Source organism: Aythya ferina (genome assembly GCF_964211825.1).
Source record: "Aythya ferina genome assembly, chromosome: 2".
Taxonomy (NCBI): domain Eukaryota; kingdom Metazoa; phylum Chordata; class Aves; order Anseriformes; family Anatidae; genus Aythya; species Aythya ferina.
Window position 1 is genome coordinate 10,122,795 of NC_140297.1, and position 17,032 is coordinate 10,139,826.

At 35.6% G+C, this 17,032-nt stretch overlaps 1 protein-coding gene and 1 long non-coding RNA gene across 4 annotated transcripts in view; one reads left to right on the forward strand and one right to left on the reverse strand.

The window, feature by feature from the left end:
• PTPRN2 (protein tyrosine phosphatase receptor type N2) overlaps positions 1-17,032 on the reverse strand; it is a 649,793-nt gene that overhangs the window by 346,702 nt on the left and 286,059 nt on the right. For all 3 annotated transcript variants that reach the window (XM_084509497.1, XM_084509495.1, XM_084509496.1), the window contains exon 11: positions 10,085-10,164. In XM_084509497.1, coding sequence (XP_084365623.1) covers positions 10,085-10,164 — 80 coding nt within the window. The remainder of the gene's footprint in view (positions 1-10,084; positions 10,165-17,032) is intronic.
• Positions 12,565-16,691, forward strand: LOC311431691. Its single transcript, XR_014689580.1, has 3 exons — positions 12,565-13,136; positions 14,892-14,941; positions 16,365-16,691. It is a non-coding gene; the product is annotated as an uncharacterized lncRNA (long non-coding RNA).

Genomic DNA, 17,032 nt, shown 5'->3' on the forward strand with positions numbered 1-17,032 from the left:
GTAGATTATTACAATGGTCATTAATCTCTAAATCCTGCATACAGTTTTCGTCAGACAATAGCAAACATCATCTCCAAATAAAATCAAGATCAAAGGTCTATAAATCTGATTCTATCTTATCTTACATGTCAGAACGGATGCCTGAGGTTCAGAAAGGTTAGGAAAAAAAAAAAAAAAACAAAAAAAACAAAAAAAAAAAAAACTAACTTTATTTGACTACCAACAGTCCAGAAAACAAACACCTAATGAACATCAGATCACTTGCCTTGTAGTCATGACATAACCTAACAATTTTGCAGGTTCTTAGGTGGCAGCAACAGCAGCTGCTGGAACAGCCTTCAATCCAGAGGAGAAAGACTGCTCCAAATGAAGGCAGTATTAAAATGCAGGACTGCATTCTACTGACCAGTGTGCCCTTGTGAGTGCACCCAACAAACTTCTCTTCGCAAACTCTCCAAAAGCTCTCAAATAATTCCTTGTCCCACTGTCAAGAGCTCATTATTTCCCTTCTCAGATACATTCCCCCATGAGCTATCAGCAGTAGGTCATGCAAGTGGTTATTTTCAAGACAGATGACACATGAATCTTCTGGACCTCCTAACTAAGCATTTGTCAGGCAAAAATCCTGCACCTGCCCTTTCATCCCAGGTCATATTTGTGCCTCCTTCCCAAGATGTCATCCAAAAATAAATTGTCCTCTACCAAGAAAACAGATTCAGGTCAGCCACCCCTGCACACTGTTACCAATAACCGTGCTTTGGGAGAAGTGCTTTTCAATGTTATTACTTTTTTTTTTTTCCAACAAAAACGGATCACAGTCTGATTCTAAGCAGAATTCTATTCTCTGTGTAACTGATTTTTTTGTTGTTGTTGTTCTTGTGTTTTAAATAACAGTTATTTTTCATAGGTCTCTGAAGTAGCACTGCTCTGCCTATTTTATTTTGTTGATAGGAAAGCCAACACTTACAAGATTGCTAATCATCCAATTTTATATATTAAAAGTAGGATATTTAGTTATATCAGATAAAGAACATTTTCTTGTTTGTACCAACTAAAGTTGCTGGCATGACCTTGTTCTCTGCTCCACATAGTGCCCACTGTTTATTTGCATGCATAGTTTAAAATTACTAGTTTTATCTTTTTTTCCTCATTTTGAAAAATTATGGTGGTTGAAAATCTACTGGTTGTTCTTCTCCAGATAAAGATTAGGCTATAATACTATCTGACCTGTTTCTTCAATTGCCTTGTTTATCCTTACCTAACAAGGTACATATGGGGGTTGGCCTGTTCTCCCACGTGCCTGGTGACAGGACGAGGGGGAATGGGCTTAAGTTGAGCCAGGGGAGTTTTAGGTTAGATGTTAGGAAGAACTTCTTCACTGAAAGGGTTGTGAGGCACTGGAACAGGCTGCCCAGGGAAGTGGTGGAGTCACCATCCCTGGAAGTCTTCAAAAGACGCTTAGATGTAGAGCTTAGGGATATGGTTTAGTGGAGGGCTGTTAGTGTTAGGTTGGAGGTTGGACTCGATGACCTTGAGGTCTCTTCCAACCTAGAAATTCTGTGATTCTGTGTGATATTTAGCAATAAATAAATAAATAAATAAATGAGTATTAGATCAGCCTACCTATTCTTTACAGAAAAGCTAGCATGATAGAGGTCTTTTCCTCACCAGATTTCTTCTTGTATCACTTTTAAATAATTTCTTTAAGTATGCTTAGGATCTGCTGTGAACAGAGATAGTCTCTTAAGTGTACTGCACGCAAATACGTAACATTTTATTGAAGGAATATAATGTTTAAAGATGTCTGGAATTGTGTTATTTTTGTTTATGACATATTGTATATATATTTCTAATATTTATATTTTCCTGGAAAAATGGTAGCTCATCCTAAAAATGTTAAACAAAATAGCAGCAATTTTGCCAAATAATATCATGAAATATGATATTAAGCAGGTTGTTTTGGACTTGGAGATTTCTGCTTGCTTTGCTGTAAATTATAATATAATTTAGTTCTCAAATATTTTATTATAGGGACTTTTTGATACTGTCTTCATAGTTGGATCATAAAGTACCAATGCTACACCAAAAATAAAAAAAATGAAAAATTGTTTCAATCACCCATTCTCAGTGCTAAGAGCTCCAGAGCATCTATTTGTTGATTCATATCAGCTGGAAACAGTGCTTTTAAAGTTTACAGGTCAGTTTGAGATATCTGTGAAAGGAAATACGTAGCAAGTTTAATATGGAAAAAGACTTTTCATTTCCATAGTAAAAAATGTACTGTGAGATTTCACAAACTTGAAAGAAAACCACTTTGCACTTAAACATAACTGTTTCACGTTACAAGCTGTAGGTGTGAACAAGCTGACTGCAGGAATTTGGTTGTTTAACAATATTATAGATGGTAATATTTCTCAAACTCAAAATCTTTTTAAATTTTCCCAATCTTAAATTAATTTGGATTTCTTAGAGAGCTTTCAGTATGTTACCCAAAGGTATTGTTAACAAAGGAGACCTAAGCAGAAGAATAAAAGGTTTGCTCTAGAAGACTTAAGAGATCTAGAAACAGAAAAAATATTTTTGAATATGTTACCATACAGAAAGATCCTGAAAAATTCTACAATCCTGACTTCAAACAATTACCCTAGATTTATCTGCAGTATTTACATATGGCAGTCCTATCATCAGCATCTATGCACCAAACAATAAATATTTTTTCCTTGAATGTAGAGCAATCTACACAACTAGTTTAGAATAAATGTCTAACTTTCAGACAGCTGCAACTGAGTTAGATAAATTCTACCCTACCATGCATTATATTACCAGAGGGCTCTTAAACAAAGTCAACCCTGTAATCATGATTAACCTTTAAACTTTCTTTTAAAACCTTTAAACCTTTAAATTACTTTAACAAAGACCCAAATTTTACCTGTCTTTATAGGCCTGCCTATCACAGTCAGAAGGAAGTCACTGGGGAAGAGTCATAACCAGAGACATTTCCTCTGTTAAGGTCTGAGGCACATTTACCAAATGGTAGCACCCATCACAACTGCTAAAAGTCATTCCAGGATACAGAGGATATTGGCTGGCATAGTTGTAATGTTTTTTCAGTAAAAGAACAAGGTGGGAAGGAAATGCCATCTAAAAAATTGTTAATCATAGTAACAGATATTTGATAGTGCAGGAGACAGTTCACATTTTGAATAATACTTCAAAAATATAATGACATCCTATATTCAGCACAGGAAGGATTTGAGGAAAATACTTCAGATAGATTTGACAATACAGTAGGAGAAAGGCAATTGATCCACTACAGAGGGGACAAGAGGTGAAAAAGGACAATGTGAACTAAGGAGCCTTGAGTGGAAGAAATCAGGACTTGCACCAAAAGATTTAAGAGACTAGAAACAGAAAAAGAGCTGTCAAAATTATACGTTTCACATTAAAGACCAAAGAATCGTAATCCTTCTTATACCAGGGCAACAGCAAATGCAATCAGATGGACCCCATAGCCTCCTGGCTACAGTGTTCAAAGTTTCTGACATAGAAGCTGTCAGTTCACTTCAAAGATCAACCTCAAATTATTCATAGACACTCAACTTCTTACCAACTCAGAGAGAAAGATATCTAATTGCACGATCTACAAAAATCTAGATAGAGGGAAGGGATTCAACCGCAGACTTTCATCTTGCTTCGTTCACTTCATCACAGCTGAATTATGAGTCTGACAATGACTTGCCAATGAATATTTTCAAAACAATCCATCTCACTGTTGTAGGACAGAAAAAGGAAACCAAGACAGTGTGCTACCATGTACATTTTTGTGACAAAAGCCACAGAGTTCATCTTTCTGAGACTTTTCACGAGACATGCAAAACTTGTGCTAAAAATCAACATTTTCTGGATTGTCTTAATCCAGAAATAATTCACGAAGGATCTCTTCAAGAGGAAAACTTTTAGCATAGAAATGTATTTCCTGCTTGTATGGATGATCACCATGAAAAAAAAGGTGGCAAGTTGCCACTGAAGTATGTTATCCAAAGAACATCTAACCAAAAATGGTTTAACAATAGACAAAGGCCAGACAGTGTTTAATCACAAGCAAAAATAATGAGAGAAATATTACAAACTCTTTGTATCAATTGACATTTCCCAGGTTTTGCTCAAATTCCTTGACATTGGAATTTGATGACTAGAAGAAATATTAGTAATATCAATTATTCTAAACATGCTTTTAACTAAAGACATGTATATCTACTACAAACTTTGCATAATCTTCTTGATGATTTATTCCTCACTGACATGCTGTCGCTATTTCTCCCTCTACATTTCTCTTCACACGTACATATTGTATGTAGTTATTATATGAAGATACAATAATATATGAAAATACATCTAAAGAGAGTTCTCTCTCTTTTTCCTTCCTGAAAGCTTTCTAAATTTTTGTTGTTGTTGTTGCTAATAATGAATAATAAAATAAAGGTACATATAATTTTTCTGTCCACAGTGGTATGGTCAGTGGCCATAGTTATTGTTTAGAGAGCAAAGTGAGCCTCTGGAGTGTTTCTAGAAATTAAACAATTTAAGCTGTATACCGGATCCTCACCAATTGATTCTCTGATGTAGGGTAAATTCTCTTCCCTCTCTTCTTTATTTTGCTAAATTTCAGACCATGAAGTTCATTATGTTTATTCACATTCTGTAGTAAACTGAAAAGATAATCCCCACCACCACCAATACAAAGAGGACCACACTTCATGACTAGAATGAATACAAGAGAATATTCATATAAAATTATCTGTAATATCTTAGACTTACGTTTGCTAAAGTTGAAATACATCTTTCAGTTATGCTGCACTTGCTGCAAACAGCTAAAAATGTGCCATTGATATAAACCATTCATTTGTACTTTATAATTAATTCTTTTAAATATATCTGTAATGGATGTTTGTACCAGTGAATTTATAATAAAATGAAAATACATTCATGTCAGTCTCAGCCCTTTTCAGCAGGGCTCAGACTGGATGTGTGACAAAACTGTGATTCTGCTGAATCCGCTTCACAGATGGGAGTAATAAACTGGAGTTTCTTCAGTGGTTGTGTGCTCATTACAATCGATGAGGCAGGTTTCTCATCAATATTTTCATATTCATATTTTTCAGAATTAAGATTTTCTTTCTTTTTTTTTTTTTTTTAAACATCTGCAGTTGTTTAAAATTCTGAAGGAATTCTATATGCATGTTATTATCCATTCTAATACTTATCAGGCTGTATCTGTATTCAAATTAACTTGTCATACAGTTTAATTTTAATGATAATGATTTTTTTTTTCCTCCCCAAGGGGAATTAATTCTCCAGTGCATTTTCTGCAGAGTTAGAAAGTTGGTAGATAAATAAATTTTAGACAAGAAGTTTATATGATTCAGCAACTCACTCCTTAAGTTATGATTAATGGTCCCATCAATCCATGCACTTTTGGAAAAACTGTGTTTTACCAGCAAGACAAGAGAAAATTAAAGAAACATAAATCAATAGCCTAGTTAAAAGTTAGAGGAATTTAAAATAAATAAATAAATAAAACAAAAATCTAAATATTCTAATATATGTTCAAAACCCCCTATTTACAACAATGAAATCAAGATTTTTGAATTGCTATAATTATATATATCACATATAGACACAAGAAGCTGCATACAAGATCTGCTAATTCGCTAATATCTGGTTTTTCATTGCCTTCCTCTGTGCTACCAGTTCCCCTTTACTAATATACCCATGTTATGAATACATTGTTTTGTTCTTCGGTCCTCTTATTTTTTTTTAAACACCTAAACTGTTGCATTTTTATACAATAGTAAATAAAATACGAGCAAAATTCTTATTTGTTAAAGGCTGCAACTACACATAAGCAATTGCTTTTATTTCATTTTGGCAATGCTGAGTACTGTGCACAGACTTTTCTCTCCTGCATCTCCTCTTCATGTGAGCAGTATATATGTTGTAGCCGCCCTAGCCAAAAATTCTGTATTTGGAAACTTCAGACGATTCTTATTTTCTAATTACCATTGTTACCTTACATGTCTTTGAATAAATTGTGTAATTCTGGACTACATATTAAGTTGTACAAATTCAAATTTATTGCTTATTACTATAGTGACTATATTGCAATTTTAGATAAATTGAGTTATCTTACTGATAGTTGTTCTCTGCTAGATTTCTCTTAACCTTTAAACTGAAGAGAAATTAAATCCATACTCATTTGTCTAAATGATGTCATGTGCCAAGTGTAATTACTTCTAGAGCAGGTCATCTATGTCTAGAGAAAGTTTATTTCATCAAAATGTTGAGATGCACCATTGAGCCTGACTTATTAAACAGAAATAGGCCAGAGGACAGCTACACCATGCAAGATATGTTCTGTATTATGAACATCAGTGTGCAATGCAGGCAAAACATTGGCAGTCCTTCTGCTCTGCAGTGAAAGAGCAAATAAAGGTATTGTTAATGGTATTTTGTATAGCCTGCTTTCTCAGGCTGTACAAAAATTTAAATTATTCTGTTGTCAGGTTTCCCTGTAGAATTATGTAGCCCTAGAAAATGCAAAAAGAAAAATAATCAAAACATTTACTTAGCATAGGAACTATGGATTACTAGAAAACAAAAATGTTTTACCAGCAAGAATATGGCTGAAGGATTTTAGGGAGCTTTTTCTCTGCTCAGTGTGGTTGTTGTGCACACTGAGAAGAATGGATCTCAAATGCTAGGAGAATACAGTAAACTATTTTTATTATCGTACTTCCCTATTTCTATTTTTCAGTAGATATTCTAAGTCAAACATCTATTTGCAAAGCTGCTGTGGAGTCCCATGCCTTCTCTAATCTGCACATTTGTCAGACTCCACAGGGGAGGATGGAAAACTTTAAATATAGTTCCCTATATGGAAACTTAAATAATGCAAAGAAAGGAGCAATTTATTCATTTTGGTTACAAAACTATATATACTACAAAAATAATGAGAGCAAGTTCCTGCAAAGAACCTGTTGCCACAGATAATAACGAGACATGGACATTATAGAAATAGATTCCTTTTGGAAATCTGGATAATTTAAATTCTCATAATTACTATGGCATCTGATTACCTCAATTTCTAAGTTCTTTGAGTTTCTAAGGATGTGATGAATGGTGAAATTCTTCACTCAGTTAGGTCTATAAACAAGATCTGCTTTCAGATTTCCTGGATGAATGTTGTTACCTAATAGCAGGACACCATGGAGTAATACATTTACCCATGCCTGGAAGTATGCAGCAATTTATTTTGCATCAGTTTGTGGTGGTTTTACCGTGCTGGGCAGCTAAACCCCACAACTGCTCTCTCACTCCCCCTCCTTTAGATAAGGAGGGGGAGAAGTAAAGCAAAGAACAACTCACGGGTTGAGATAAGGATAATTTAATTAAAGGGAAATAATTATAATAATTAAATAAAGACTACCATGAACTAAACAATTTAACTAAGGGGAAAATAAAAGGGAAAGGGGAAAAAGGGAGGAAAACAAACAAACAAAATAAATGAAAGCTATATGGAAGTGCAGAGGAAAGAAATTACTCTCTACTTCCCACAAATGAGCGATGATTGACCACGTCCTTGAAGCAAGGCCTCAACGCACGCAGCCGGTGTTCGAGAGGAGGACCGACGTCTTCTCAACGAGAGCCCACCCCTCCCCTCTTCTTCCTGTTTCCACCTTTTATTGCTGAGTGTGACACCACATGGTATGGAATATCCCTTTGGTTTAGGTCAGCTGCCCTAGTGATGTTTCTCTCCTCACTTTTTTGCCCACCCCCTAGGAGGGTTAGAGAAAGGCCCAATGATGTGCCACTGCTGCTCAGCAGTAGACACAACACTGGTGTGATAACACTGCTGTTCCAGCTACAAGTACAGAGTACGGCACTGAATGGGCTGCTGCTGGGAAAGTTAACATTCCAGCCAGACCCAGTACACAGTTTCCTTTGGTAAATTACATTTTTGGAATGATTTTCTTTAAGACATTGTTGACTTTTAACATTTATAATTGCAGCTAAAACCTGAAAAAAAAAAATCTTATGTAAGTATGTACTGCTGTTGCTCGTTTTACTGTTTTTATTTTTGGCTTTAGATATCTGCAAGTTCACAAAAAGTTTGCTAAAAATAAAACAAACTGATTAGCAAGTACATTGATAGGCTACTGCAACTTCATTTACTGGTTAGAAAAGAGAAAATTGATACTTTTAAAATTTAGAATGTTTGACTCTTGGGCATATATCTAATTTTATTTATTTATATATTCATTTAGGCAAAAGGCTAATTTTCAAAAAAAAAAAAAAAACACAACAATTTCCTTGTTTGATAATGACTGAATTGTTTTCATTAATCTATTACTACACTAAGATCTTATTTCAGAGCAGTAATAGTCTATTCAGACCCACAACTTCATATTTAAATCTTTTTTTTTTTCTCCATTTGAATTTTTTACATTAATCTCTAATGAAACTCATCTGCCATTTTGAGTCCAGTCACTCAGTCTAGTATGTTTTTTATACATTTCTAAGATCAAGTTTCACCTTTAATACTGTAAATAATTTAGTACTCTTAGCAGGCTTTCTCATCACACTGCTCACCATTCTTTTTCAGCTCATTTGTATGTTGCATGACACAGTCCCAGCAGAGATCTATTTTTTTTGAGAAAACTAGTAAGTTATTCTTACTCTCTGTTTTTTATTTGCCTCTTAACCAGTTACTGATCTGTGTATTTCTTGTTCCATATTCTAAGAAACAATTAGTTTCCTCAGAAACTTTTACTGAAAGACCTTGCCAAAAGTCTTTGGAAACCCAGGCAGGCTGTACCAGCTGCATCATATTTGTTGATCTCTTCAGAGACAGTCAACAGGTTTACAAAGTAGGACACTGCTATATTAATTTTTACCAAATAAATCATACAGATTTGGGTGTCCCATAATTCAATAATTTATTGTAATTTCCTAATTTTGATATTTTTTTTTCTTTTATTATTTTTTTTTCATGTTAAACCTACTTAAAAGTGAGTTTGTTACTCTACTCACCAGTTAACAAGAAATTTCAAAGTGAAGAGTTTCACACTACCAGTGCTTAACCATTTTGTCCTTGTGCTACTTAAAACCGGAGTGGATACTTTATGGTGTTGGTAACCTCTACACATTCATTTGACTGTTTTTCATACCCTAATTTCATACCCCTCAACACATTGAGACAGATCCTCCAGAGCCCCGCACAAAGAATGGTTCTGGCACTGGAACTACCCCAGTTCCTTCTACAGCTGAATTCATCCATAAGGAAGCAGGAGTTGTTAATGGACAGTTTGGGGCTCCCAATGTTTATTTAAATGAACTTCTTTTATTCCTATTTGCAAGCAACATTGTAACTTGTTTATTCGTAATTTTTAAAACCTATCAATTGGGTAATTTGAAATCATTTATCAATTCAGTTACTTTGCAGAAATGATTTCTTTCAGTCAACAGCTCCTCCATAATACTGTTAGTAGCCAAATTGATAAGAAGCCAAGAGCAGTACATAGAACAGCAGTATTTATTCAGAAGCAGTTTAGCTCCAGATATACAATGTTTACTCTCAAGATTAACGGGTCATGGAAATTGCCTTAACCGCACACCAACAAAGGTACCGTCTTTTGATCCAGAAATTAAGGCTAACATGTAATACCGTTTTTGTTTCCTGGAACAAAGTATCAGAAAAGCAAGGGTATTAAATTCTCATTTGCAAATATCTAATCTGTTTTTCTGAGGTCATGACAACACTGAAGAGTTTTTCACCATGCTAAGCTGTGTCTCCATGTCTGTATTTAATCCATTTCCTCTACAAACAATGAAGTCTCAGGCAGTTTTAATTGACTCAGAGACGTTACACTTCATTTTCCCATATGTGCCACTCACCCCTCAGCCACTCTCCCTAAACGCCAATCTTCCTGGGAAAGTGTGCTGCCTCCATCCATGTTGTCTGACTACAGTCCTCTAAACTGAAGAGTGGAAGGCCAGTTTGGGAATGGAGGATAAGGACTCTTACCTGCTGCTTTGGCAATATCTGCAGTTGAAATGTTTTGGAGGTTTGAGTGCACTCTGAAGGTCACAGCTGGTCCCAGCACGCTAGAAGAGATTATTAAAAAATGTAAGACTCATAATCAAGAGACATAGCATAATATTCCTTTTCAAAATAGGTTTTTAAGGAGAAACTATTAAGACACCATTTAGCCCTCTTCCTTTTGCTTCATTAGCTACATTTGCATACATTTATATACCTCTTGTGGAAGTTTGTGTGTATCTTGTCTTGTGCCTTTCTGAAAGAATTTCAGTGACATTAACTAAACTTCAAAACATTCCTGTAAATACTATTCCCATTACAAAAATGGCAAAATAGAGGCACAGAAATTGTTATTCTCTCCAGAACACCACAGAACATCACTGGAATTCAACACCTAAAGATTACATAAAGCTTCAAATTTTATTTGCCTAACCTTCACTCAAGCTTGTTATGAATCTCAGTCAGAGAGACAATAAAGAGAGTCAGAATATTTATCTTGATCATGCTCTACAAGAACATATTTGGAGAAAAGACTTTGGATGTATCTGATCCAAGTGTCTGATTTGGAAAGACGGCAAAAATTACTTAACTTATAACAATAGACGTAATAATCTATTTGGACAATTTATAAAGAGAAGTGATGGAACTCTGTGGTGTACTTTTTTGGTGTAGCCTGATGGTCTTTTATGGCTTAAAAACCTATGAGGCATTACAGAGCACAGTACTAATTAACTAGATGAAGAATGGCATAGTAAGGTATTCAGGGTTTCAAAAAAATGTTCATTGTGTGTTTTTGCAGAAAAATAAATCCATATACGTAATGTTGCATTCATTCTCCACCCATCCCAATAATATCCAACCTATATGCACATCTGATGAAAGGAATAAAGAACTTTCAGTTGTCATATTATGCTAAAGTACATATATATGAAAATCGTAAGAAAAATGTACACACAAAACTATAGTAAAAGTATTTTAAAGAAAATTTCCAGTTAATAAGCCACAGTAGAAAATATAATATAAATTCAGAGGAGCACAGTTCAAGGGCTGAACAAACAAGAAAACTGGCATGTGTTAAATGTTTACATGCATACCGTGTTTTGTGTGAGTGCCTTAGTTTTTATTACTCACACAATCAGTGAGAAGAATTACATTTATACTATGAATAATACCTGCTTCATGTGTTTCAGTGGTTAAGCACATTGGCAGGAGCCATACATGTAAAATGCTTTGACCTACTATAGCTGTGGCTTATGAGAGAATGAAATCTGAAAAATTGCTACATAGAAGAAGTTGAAAAATATTTTTGCTGCAGGGCTTGAAATGAAGTATTAAATTATTCTTTTACTACCATTCTGCATTTGTATTTTGAACTCATACAACTGAGAGCAGTTAATGAAGTGCACTTAATTGCATCACATATATCCTAGACAGCAATACCTTTAAACTTTTTAAATTTTAGGCTGAAGAAAACTATTATTGATTGTAAGACTTGGCTTTGAGGTCACAGAAGGATTCAAAGTAATACTAAGGAGCATCCTTTGAATCTTTTACTGGCAGAGCTTGTCCTGTGCACATTCTATTCCACAGTTAACAGGAACTGTCATTAATCAATCATTTTTCTTTAAATACTCTTCTGGGTGGGAGAAAAATAAAGCAGAGATTATATTGCTGAAGGACACTCCAGATGTCAAGTCATTAATGTGCAAGAAATGTATTTTAATAATGTTAGATAATTATAAAGCATTTGTCAGCATCATTTAAATAGTACGTTCAGCTATAATACTCAACAATTGCAAAGTATATCTTACTTAAGATACATAAACTTCTTTAAAAAATTCAGGCCATTCCCCGATTCCATTACTAACACAATCTAAGACAATCTAACTAAGACAATCAACCACAACAGACACCTGGGAGTCTTATGATACCATGCACTGAATATAACCAGCCTTTCACTGTCCTTCTTTCTGTATTCCCAGCCCAAGAGAAATGATGATTCCTCTCTGGCTGTTCAGACACTTAGAGTGTAATTAGCAATCTGCTTCAAATAAAAGCAGGCAACAACCCAGTACACAGCTGTCCCATGACAAGGACTGTGTAAACAAACAACTTCAGATATTCCTTCCAAATTATCATAGAATCACAAAATCACAGGATGGTTAGGGTTGGAAGGGACCTTAAAGACCATCTAAATCCCACCCCCTGCCATGGGCAGGGCCCCCTTCCACCAGCCCAGGCTGCCCCCAGCCCCATCCAACCTGGCCATGGGCACTGCCAGGGATGGGGCAGCCACAGCTACTCTGGGCAGCCTGGGCCAGGGCCTCACCACCCTCTGAGTGAAGAATTTCCTCCTAATGTCTAATCTAAACCTACCCTGTTTTAGTTTAAAGCTCTTACTCCTTGTTCTGTCACCACACCCCCTGAGAAAGAGTCCCTTCCCAGCTTTCCTGTAGGCCCCGTTCAGGTACTGGCAGGCCACTGTAAGGTCTCCCTGGGGCATTCGCCTCTCCAGGCTGAACAACTCCAACTCCCTCAGCACGTCTTCATAGGAGAGGTGCTCCAGCCCTCTGAGCATCTTTGTGACCCTCCTCTGGACCCACTCAAACAGGTCCACATCTTTCTAGTGCTGAGGGCCCCAAACCTGAACATGTGAAAGCTATACCACATATTCCATTACAGTCAAGAGCCTGGAATTGATGCCAGCTTTCAAGCATGATGGCTTTATCTGCAAAGACACAAAATGTTTCCTCTGCTGAGGAAACATTTTTTTTGCCTGAGTTTTTTGCTTCTGTCTCTGGTCCAGATCTCATTCATTCCTCAGTTGTGCACTGCAGCTCACTGCAGCTATGCACTTAGCAGCATCATTAAAATCATACAGATTACAACTGGATCCTTTCACATATCCAGCTCCAGCAGGGATTTTGGACAAGCAAGCCCTGATGCTGCAGCTCCAGGGACCATTACAATTCTCCAGTAACTCCACCTGGGTAAGCCAGGAGCACACCAGGACCCAGTGTAGATGAAGTCTGCCCATGTAAGTACTGCCACAGGCACTGGCAATGCTCCTTATGTGCTTATGGAGAGAATGTAGGTAAAGAGAGGAAAAACAGGGTGGGATAAAAATTCCTTATGGGACAGGGAAGATATTAGTTAATAACCATCTTTTTTTTTGTGGGAAAGAAGGAATCAGAATCATTCCAAATGCCCATTCTTACAATCTTGAGAGGGATAATAAGGAATATAAGGTATAAGGAATTACTCAAGCACAACATAAGCCCAACTTCACTAAGAATATTTGCAAAATATAGAAAATAAAGCAGCTCCTGTCACAACTTTTTACATATTGGCATTCTGATGATTATTTAAAAGTAAACAAAAGACCTTGAGATTGTTTGGCCAAAATTGCATTTCTGCTAGATGTTTTGGGAACTGACTGCTTGAGGAGCTCATAAAATGAGATTTTTCTCATGGGGGGCTTCTGGCAAAAGCACTCAATAAATAAACATTTCAATAACAATAGATGCCCTCTGGGGAATTCCTCATTGTTCATTATGTGTTGGACGAGAACATTTAAACAAAACCAGTAATTATTTGACTGCAAAATATTTTTCAAAAAGACTCTTTAACAAGATGGTAAACCTGCCTGAGAGAGGGTTCAAAGCTGTACAAAATGCACCCCTGGTACCTCCTAACCAGGAACTTTACGTTAGATAGGCAAGACTGCTTTCTCATGCAGCTGTCAAACCCTCTGCAGCCTAGCTAATATTAATGGCAGTTGTCTTTACATCACTCTAAATACCGAGGCTTGCTGAAGTGCACACTAGCGTTTATGACCAGATGAATTGCAAACAAACCACTGCCACAAATCAAGGCTGGTGTGTCCCTGCTCAGTGGCAGGCAACATCACGCCAGTGCTCAGCCAGCCGTGCTCAGGAAAGCAACTGCAAATGTAAAACACACCTGAAACGTAAACTAAATCTAATACACGTGATGTAATGTTTCTTCTGCTCTAACCAAGAGATTAAAAGTGTTAGGTAGCAGCACCTTTAATCTAGAAAGACAATATTTTATATTACATTTTTTGTTTAACTTCTTTTTTTTCCAAACAAGGTGTATGTTACTACAGTTACACCTATATAAATGTGTAGTTGACTGTACTGACATAAATGAACTGAAACACACCTAAATAAGATCGTGAGTTTAGAAGGTATTTGGACTATATTATTATAACCATACCTACCTTTTTTTTTTTTTTTTTTTTTTTTTTTCAGAATACCATTTTATGATTTATTTTTGAATAAAGGTAAGCAACTCTGTTGCCAAGGCCAATAAATGGTGACTTCTCCCTGTGCAAAACGTAATGTCTGTTGCAATGACCTGCTAAATTTATTACTTGAAATTTACTGACTAATTAGCCCCTCTGTTGGCTGTCACAACTTCTGCTTTTTTTTTTTTTTTTTTTAATTTCAATAATGTCGCCTTCAGCCATAATAGTTTTTTTTTAACAAAGACATTCAAAGCATATTGCAAATTGTCACCCTTATGTGCTGTTGTCTTATATTCTGTTTACTAGAGATGAAATAATTACAGTGTTTATACCAAAATGACTTGAAGGTTGATTGCTGATTTAATAATATTCCCTCCCCTTGGGTTTATATTTCCCATCTGAAGGTGGGAGGGTGCACAACATGTACAGAAATAAACAATATTCTTTGTGTGAAATAGAAGTATTTCTTTTATTTAATTGTTTTACAGACTAACAACATTCTTATTCTATTTTGTCTGTCAGGAAATGAATGATCTGAATAAACAGAGCTGGAGCATGATCAATATGGCAAGGTCCGTATTACTTTCAAGCCTTTGGTTATAATTATATTTATGAATGACAGGGTTTGAATCTCCATAAATTATGTACCACGCTTTGCATGCCCATTCTTCTCCCTCATGTGTGTGTACTACAATATCATATGAAAGGTTTACTGTGAAATACAGTCACAGTCTATCATACCCCCTAGTGGAAAAGGATTTGAGAAACAAGTGCCAACATGGTTATGTGTATTCTTGAAGATGAGACATAGAGCTGATGCCAGATGGAAATGAGTTGAGATTGCACCAGATTTTTAAAAAATACAGGCAGAGTGCTATTTCTCAAGATTGGAGTAAGATGAGGGGATCAGGATTGGATACTGTCAACATTAAACATTCTCTTAATGACCCTATTTCGTAAAACAGAGCTTGCCTTAATAAAGCTTAGATTTGAAATTAGAGTCACCACTTGTCTATATGTTCATTTCAAAATCCTTTAATCTCTGGGGGTTAAGAAAAGCAATTAGTAATGCTCCAGAGGCTTGTGCAAAGTAAATTTTATAGCAGCAAAGGTAATTGTCTCAGGAAATGTTTGGTGGGCTTGAACTAATGACTTGCAACGTGTACACATTTCTGTGCTTCCCGTGTTTAGGAATTTGAAGTTTTATGTCCATTGTTTATATTGCACCAAAACCTCCTTTTCACCTTCTCAATTTTGGAAAAATTAAAATGGTCACACTTGTGTAAGTGGGTTACATACTTCACATATTGGTTATAAACATATTTATGTCAAATCAGATTGACAGAAAAAAGCTCATGATTAACAGAGGCACTTTCGTAATACAGTATGTTTGAATAACATGATTTACAGAGCAAGGCAAAGGCAGAGCAGTGCAGCTGGTCATCCTTATATAATACATAGAAGGATTAAAAAGTGTACTCATGCTATTTTGGGCTCCTTCTGTTATTCAATCTAGCTATAATCTCATCAGTCACTTGATTCAGGTCTCGCCGATATTTTTGACCAGAACTTTTGACCAACATTTATTTTGTGGATCATTGCTTCACATTCTATTTATATTATGTAAGCAGGTACTGACTAAAGCTCAAACATTCCAGAAACCAGTGAAGAATGTATTGTGAAGAATGTATTGTTAAAACCTGTGAAGAATGTATTCTACAAAATAACTTCCCCGAACTGTTGACTAGCATATATTGATCATCACCTAGATATATTACTAAAAAAAAAAAAATAATAAAAATTAAAATTAAAATTAAAAAAAAAAAAACCCTCATCTTTAATACCTTTACTTTTAAAAAGTTTGCCTAATTTTCTTTCTGAATGGATCAAAAGTCAATATACAGCCATATCTATTCTCACATTTCTGCTTACATGTATATATTATGCACGTGTGTTACAGACAACAATCAATTAAAAAAATTTTTCCTATTACAGCTAATTGAGCTTCTTGTGTCTTGCCAGTTCTTGGAGATGGAAACTCTTAAACTGCAGAATGGCACAGTGTTCCACAACATGCTGCATTATTGCCTCAAATACATTTTCTTAACTATTCATATTTATATCATCATATTCTAAGTATGCATTTGCAACACTGTCTGCAGAAATATGGAAATATTTTCTTGTATTCAACTTGCAGCTAGCATAGAGAGAGAAAGTTAAAGAAGATTATGTTGTATCAACACCTGACAATGGCCAAGTACTAAAGAAGAAAAAGCAAAATCTCTGCTACAGTAAAGACACTAATTGCTGTTCTTACCAATTCACCAGTTAGTGGATGACTTTGTATTATCAATTACATTTCAGCAGAATAATATAAACAATGCAGCTGGGTGTGGTGGATTCAGCAGACAGATTAGAAAGATCAGATAGATTGACAGTTTCCAAGCAATCACATCTTGCAAATGTAACTACATGGAAACAAAACTTATGGCTGGATTTGATGGTTGCAGCTCAGATTTACCTCTGTAAGCTCCATATACATGTACAGCTGTCATAAATCAGGTAATTATCTGGACACCTTGTACTGCCCTCTTCTCTTCCCCTGAAATTATTCTCCATGAAGTCACCCTGCTGCACTGATCTCACTGATTCTCATGCTGTGT